Raw genomic sequence first — 7,238 nt, 5'->3', positions numbered from 1 at the left:
CTCACTCACTCACTCACTCACTCACTCACTCACTCACTCACTCACTCACTCACTCACTCACTCACTCACTCACTCAGATTTAGCTAATTCTCCTAAGAATAGAATTGAATTATAGATATGATTAGTTGTTTTTTGAAACCTCTCATTTATATCGTCAAATGAATGTTTTCAAATTAATTTGAAAACAGATCTGTTTTTATCCAGTAACATTTCAATTTGCTTACCAGGAAAGCTGTAAGATAGATTTTTTTTAACAGTACTGTATTTCCCAAACTAGTGAGAAGAAATTTTAAGTTGTTGTTCATAACCATGGCTAAAACCTTAAGGTAGGGTTCTTCAGTCTTGTTGATACTGTTGCTACAAGCATGCTTGGTGTCTTCGAATCAATGAGTTGATGTGTTCAACGTTGATTGAACGGTTGGTTGATTTGTCTCTGTAAAGTGCCTTGAGATCACATTTGTTATGAATTCTCACTATATAAATAAATAAAGAGGAACTGAATTGAATGTTTTAGGCATTTCTCTGCCTCCTGAAGTCAATAAATTAGTTCTTATCAGTCCCTTGGTTGCTGTTGTGGAAGGGAAAATAATCATTTTATTCAGGTGCTTTGGAGCAGAGACACATCTAAAACATACCGGATATTGGATCATGGGGATAAGAAATAAAGAACTCTGCCTTAAATAGTTTTGAAGTTAAAAGAAACATGCAACATATTTCTTGTAGTGTTGACATATTCCAATGTAAGGGCATTTCTTTCAAACCTTTGTTCTATTTAAATATTAACCAATTTTTGTTATTTACACATATAATCACAAGCAAGTAGGCAGAAAGTATTAATTTATGTATAATTATTACCAGATGGGATTAAGTTGACAAAATTGTAACGTTTCTACCAATAGCTTAATTTCAAATTAAACCAATGATCCTAGTTTTATTTTCTGTCTTTTAAGGCGAACCTTGGAAAATAAAAGGCTGTGTTGAATGCTTCCACAGACCAGGGGTCGACTGTTTTTCTGATAACATTTCTAAAGCTTAATCTGTTGGTATAAGACAAGTCAGTTGGAACTAGTCCTTATTCTCTTGTTTTTAATCAACTTTATGTACTGCATCAATACTGCTTGCAGCAAATCAGTCAGTGCCACCATCATACTTGACAGGTGGAAGAAATAATGTTTAAAAATCTTTTAGTGCCGCATTAATGATTAGAGTTTGGCCTATGTTCCTCGTAGCTTACATAATAATCCATTCTTCCAGCTTATTTTTTTCTTTTAACCCTTGGGAGTTTAACCCCTTTATTTAATTATTTTTTTCATATGCAGACAGCTCTGCAGAAGAGATAACAGCTTGCATGTGGTGTCTATATTCTCCAAAAACCTCCTGGATCAGCTTTTCTGATTGGTTGATGCTCCGGCATCAAAAGTTAAATTTTCTGAACGTTCAGACGTCAGAACGCCAAGTTGCGACGCTCCCAATGCTGGAACCCGCCACCAGACATCTCAACGGTGTTCCCCATAGAGTTTTCATGTAAATCAGACGCCTCGACACCAAAAGCAAGTTTGGTGTGAACGCAGCTTTAGTCTCAGCCTAATCACTAAATACATCTGTGCCAGGAAGCTAACCAATGTAAATTAACGCAACCAATCCTGCCAAAAAGTTGTATATTCAGCTGAAAATAAGCCAAAACTTAGAGGGAGAGAAAGTGTTTGTGCTTATCAAAATATAAGCGGTGAATATATAGAGTTTATTTGAGCCTCAAGGTGTTTATTTGAGACGGTGTAAAGAAGAAAAGAAGCATAATTGGCTTCACACAATCGTAGCCATTATATTGGTTGAAGACTTAACTTTTGGGAGCGGTTGACACATCACTTTTATTTTCCAAGTTGCACATAAAAAGAAGGAAGATAATGCTTGGATCGTGTCTTTAATTTAAAATTAGGCTGTTGGTGGAAATGTTACAGTTTTCTCAACTAAAACTCATCATGTAATAGTATAGGAAAAATAAATATTTTCTTCCTATATGCATTTGATTATGTGGGCAAATAACAAAAATAAGCAAATATGTGATGTTAAAATGAACAAATGATGTAAATAAATGCCTTAAGACATTTAGATAACTTCAGCATAACTCGACTCCTCCGGATTCCTTTCACTCAAAGAGATTAATGATTTAGATACAGCTTCTTTTAAATTTTAATAACCATCTTTTTTATGGTTTTAAACTAAAAGTACAACTGAAGAAATATAATTAATTTCTAAATCACAGTTCTAAGCAGAGAGAGCCTTTGATTTCTTTACCAGATATGTTACAAACCCTTTGGGTTCAATTTCACTAATATTTACTATAAAGAGGAAGACATTAGTTTAAAAAAAGACATTGAGGTGGAAGTACTGACGCAGGCTGCATATTTTTAGTGCAATGAAGCCTGGTTGCTGAAAGCACAAAAAACCCCAAATAAACAAGGCTCATGTCCAAATGTATAGAGATCAAAGTTAAAGTCGCACTTAGAGATTTTACTCGATTGATATTCTTTCTTGACATAATGTAAACCAGAGAATATGGAGGCTTTCTGGCCTTAAATTATGACACAACAGAGTTTATTCCAAACATCTTAACAGAGCATAGATTTACTCCAAGAAGGAATGTGTACTAACTAATATATAGACAGAAAAAGATGAGCACTCAAGGACTAAAGGCAGCTACCGGAGCAACTGACAGTAAACAGTGAGTGAAGGTAACTAGAAACAGAGGAATCCTAGTAGAGGGAGGAGAAAGAAGAAGAGGATAAAGAGGAGTGCTAATGTTCATTTAAAAAGGATTATTTCCACTGTATGTGTATTTTCAGTAAGTTTCTTTAAAACAGCCTGCATCTTACCATCTGATCCTTTTTTGTTGTGTCCGGACTGAGCAAAGACCATTCAATGTCAATTTCTCCTGTGTCTAATTGGCTCAGCGTGTAAGTGCAACCCAAAGTCACTCTGTCGCCCTCGGCCCTCTGGATGGTCCACAGGCCTGTCGATGTAACCTTCAGCCCTTGTGTACATCCCAGCTCTGTGCAAAATCAGACACTTTATGAAATTAGTCACATTTAAACTTCCTTTTTCTTTTTAAAGATAAACATTGTCTTGTTTCTGATTCCCTAAGCCACAGTTGGTTTCTATTTTCCATTGAGACAATATTGGGGTCAGATAATTTTAATTCAGCGGGTTTTTCCCTAGCAGAAAACTGCTAAAACAATATCACAAATAGAGAAAGAAAATTGGGTGAATATGTAGAAAAGAGATTATGAGTTATTTAGGAGTTGCAAACTGAAAATACTTCTATCAAAAAGATGATACAGAAGGAGCTTTTTGCAAAGCCACTTCTATTCATTACACTGGATCTACTCTGCCATAAGACCCTCTACAGCACAGTAATCCTCAAAACCCCTGCAAGGTCCAATGTCTTCAAAACAGTAGACAGCTGAGAGAAAAAGCAAAAAGGATCAACATTGTAGAATTAAAAAAATAAACCCTTTCTGCACCCACTCAGATGAGGCAGAGACTTTAAATCCTTGAACAATTATCTTACCAATGAAATCTAAGTGCTGATAATGGGAGTAGCTTGAATTGGACTCGGATTTGTCCTCGGGGAGAATGGAACATGGGAAAATAATTGCGCTTTTCAGGGATTTCAAGTGTTCTGTTTAGTATTTTTCTAAGAAAGCATATAATGCTTTTATTCCACTCTGTAAAAGTATGCTTCTCTCCTAACATGCATGAAATAGAGCAGCATTTAAACAAATTACTAATGTGTAGTTTGTGGATAACAGTGAGACTTTGTTGTGCTGCCAAGAGCCACACTGAACAAAACAACCCAGAGTAGAATTTTGAAAACATTAGGGAATTGCCGTCTTTCCGGAAGAGAACGTCAGACCTTGTTTGGGAAGCTGCGGCTGCTGAGGTGATGTAGGGGAAAGTCAGATTCTCTGAGGCTCGATTCTCAGCAGGGAACAGACACTAAGGTCATAGTGAATTGCTTCCTTCAATCCCACAATGTAAGATCCAATTCCGAAAGAAAAAAAAAAATCAATACCTAGAAGTGGCTTTTAAAAGTACCCACACACCTTGAGTTTTGTTTTCAGTTTACAACCAAAAATGTTTTAATAATTTGTTTGCTCTATGTGAAAGAACAACAGGAGTTTAGTCTAAGGAGGAAGGAAAAAGGAAAGATAGTTTTAATGTTTTCCAAAATGGGAAATATGCAACCCCCCTTAACTCTACTACCCCTTAAAGAACATGAGCTCCTCTTAAGAAAATGAGACCAATGTTCCAAAGTTGAACACAGTGGGGTAGTTGGTAGCACTGCTGCCGTGCAGCAAGAAGGTGCGATTCCTGGTTCCTGGAGTTTGCATGTTCTCCCAGTACATGCTGGGTTCTCTCCGGGTACTCCAGCTTCCTCTCACAGTTCAGAAACATGACTGTTAGGTTAATTGGCCTCTGTAAATTCCCCTTAGGTGTGAGTGTGTGTGTGTGCATATGTGTGCATATGTGAGTGTGTCTCTGTGTTGCCCTAAAGCAGATTTGTCAGTGGTGTACTACCCTCTCCCACATACATGTAGACATAGGCACCGGCCCCACCATGACCCTGACAAGGACTAAGCAGGAGATAATGGGAAAATATTATGCATATGAGGGTGCATATGCAACCTTCTTAAATCTGCTTCCCCTGAAAGAACAAGTGCTCTTCTTTAGAAAATGAGACTGATGTTCTCAAGTTGAAAAGGTTTTTTTCTTATCTAGGTTTTAACAAAGCTAAGATTAGCTTCATCATCTTTCTAAACAAAGCTGAGGAAAGAAACCCTAGTCTGTTAGAGTCAGTGGGCCCTGATGACCCTGGTCATCAGGGCCCACTGTCCTTCCTGTTTTAGGTGTGTCTCTTCTCAAGCACACCTGATTCATATGACCATTATCTCCCCCGCAGCCATCACATGATGCAAAAGCCTGTTAATTACCTTTACATCCAGGTCATATATTTGGAGGCAGGGAACATCCTCAAACATGTGGGACAGTGAGTCATGAGGACGAGCATTAGGAAACCCTAGTTTAAACCAAGGTGTGGCCTTTTCCCCAAACTGAAAGTCCGTTCAAGAAGAACATCAATCAAAAAATTTACTAAAAATGGCCGAATGTACTGTAACTCTGGAGGAGCTGCAGTTCAGTTGGGATCACCTGTAGGCAGGACAACTATGCTGTCATTTGTAAACTCCATAAATCTGTATTTTATAGAGATATACCTAAAGAAGAGAGGCTACAGCACCACCACCATCATGATCTAGAGATTCATTTTCTCAGCAGATAATGGAAAGCTAACTGGAGTTGAAGGGAAAAAAGATGGATCTAAATACTGGATAACACTAGAAAAACAGCTGTTATGTCCCCCTACTATTAGCAGTAATTGTTTCATGGAATTTTTTATGAATAAGATTGATTATATTAAAAATAAGATCATTAGCACCCCTCTAACTACGATTGGTTTATCTCTGGAAGGTCAGGCAGCATCTGAGGTAGCCATAGTATTCTAAACCAGGTTTAGATTGGTTTGATGATGATAAAAACTATTGTCTTCATCTAGGTCTTCATCTTCTATGTTAGATCCAGTTCCAACCGGGTTATTTAAGGAAGTACAGTATTCCCTTTGACTCTAATGTTATTTGTACTCATACTTGTAATGAGTGCAAATTACCCCTTCCTGTATGGACGGGCTCCTTGTCCTATTTCTAAGGGAGAGCCTGGCCACTCTGTAAAGCAGCGTTCACCAACCTTTTTACATTTGAGGGCTAATTCAGGGGTACTGAGTCACAGGAAGGGCTACCAATACTGACCTATGAATTGCAAGGGTCAACGTTCACCTAAACTTCATACATCATAAACATATCTTTATCGTTTCTTTAAATTTATAATTTTCTTTTAGACATTTTTATTTTGAAATCTCTATAAATGCTTGAATGCCATATATGATTAAATTATGAAATGTTCTATAACTGATTAAAAAAAGAGAGCAACAGAATACAATGAAATTTCAAACGAAGCTCACTGTTGAGTTGTTCTATTTTCAGAAGACTCTAAGGGCACCCCTTGTGGTCCTTGAGGGCCCCTTGGTGCCTGCGGGCACCATGTTGGTGACCCCTGCTGTAAAGAGTTCATTTCAGCTGCTTGTATCCTGGGTCTGGTTCTTTTGGTCATGACTCAGATTATATGACCATGAGGGTAGAAGTATCTGGACTGGCTGGCAAACACAGCTTTGTCTTTTGGTCCAGCTCTCTTAAAAAGAGTAGTGTTATGCCCCAATTCAATTTTGACAAAGAGAAAATTATCTTTTTCAAATTAAAATCTTTGAACGGAAATTGTTAGTTATGATTTTTATGGTTCAAAATCTCTCAAAAGCCTTAAGACTGGACCAGATTTCTGCCTTCCACCACAATATCCCTGAGCATGCAGAGTAAATATGATAAGATAAAATAAATCATAATCACATGCTAGATTGTCCCATTAAGCTGCCTAGATTCAACTAAGAATCAATGGCAATGGTTTAAGAAAAACATGGTCACTGACCATGGCAGTGAAGAAGAACAATCAGCTTAGACAATCTTTGAAAAAAGGTTGAAAGTTCAAGTTAAGTGAACATTCTGTTTTAAAGCAGTATTAGTTTATACTTTGTTTTGCCTGTAGCCTTACCTGTGCTCATCAACGCTGCAGAGCATAATAATAACCACAATGGACTGCAGAGGTTGAAATATGTCCTTAAATGAGAGCGACTTTCCCTGAACATGATCATCCTGTTTAAAAGAGAACAGTTTTGAAATGTTCCACTCATTAATCACACACAACAAAAATGATGCATACAATACAATGAATAAATGTAATGAAAAACGTTGCCTGGAATGAACAAAATAAGCAATGACATACCTTCAATAGCTGAAACAAGCTACAGGGTCCAGTTGGCAGTCAGTGGACTTGAAAAGAAGTGTAGTGTTACTGCTGCATTACAACAAACACCTCTTCTATTTCTGCTTCATTAACTGAAAGCTTTCTGATTGGTTCACTGATGTTACATCATTCCCTAAACATTTAAAGAAAATGAATAAACTTTCACAAACATATTAAACCTTGCAAACAAAACTAAATTAAGTTTAAATGCAGTAGCACAAAGAAAAGTCTCTTTAAGACATAGATTTTCTCCAGCCTAAATGTCAGTCAGT

The 7,238-nt window shown here is 37.2% G+C and overlaps 1 protein-coding gene across 1 annotated transcript in view; it reads right to left on the bottom strand.

Annotated features, from left to right (window-relative positions):
• The window catches only part of LOC107102282 (coxsackievirus and adenovirus receptor homolog), a 27,572-nt gene extending 20,584 nt beyond the window's left edge, over positions 1-6,988 (bottom strand). The window contains exons 1-3 of the mRNA XM_015401526.1: positions 6,946-6,988; positions 6,715-6,815; positions 2,874-3,049 (exon numbers count right to left, since the gene is read on the bottom strand). Coding sequence (XP_015257012.1) covers positions 2,874-3,049; positions 6,715-6,814 — 276 coding nt within the window. The 5' untranslated portion in view covers position 6,815; positions 6,946-6,988. The remainder of the gene's footprint in view (positions 1-2,873; positions 3,050-6,714; positions 6,816-6,945) is intronic.
• Between the last annotated feature and the right edge of the window lie 250 nt (positions 6,989-7,238).

Source organism: Cyprinodon variegatus, unplaced genomic scaffold (genome assembly GCF_000732505.1).
Source record: "Cyprinodon variegatus isolate N-32 unplaced genomic scaffold, C_variegatus-1.0 Scaffold32, whole genome shotgun sequence".
NCBI lineage: Eukaryota > Metazoa > Chordata > Actinopteri > Cyprinodontiformes > Cyprinodontidae > Cyprinodon > Cyprinodon variegatus.
Note: the sequence above shows the minus strand (reverse complement) of the source record. Positions and strands in the feature narration are given on the sequence as shown.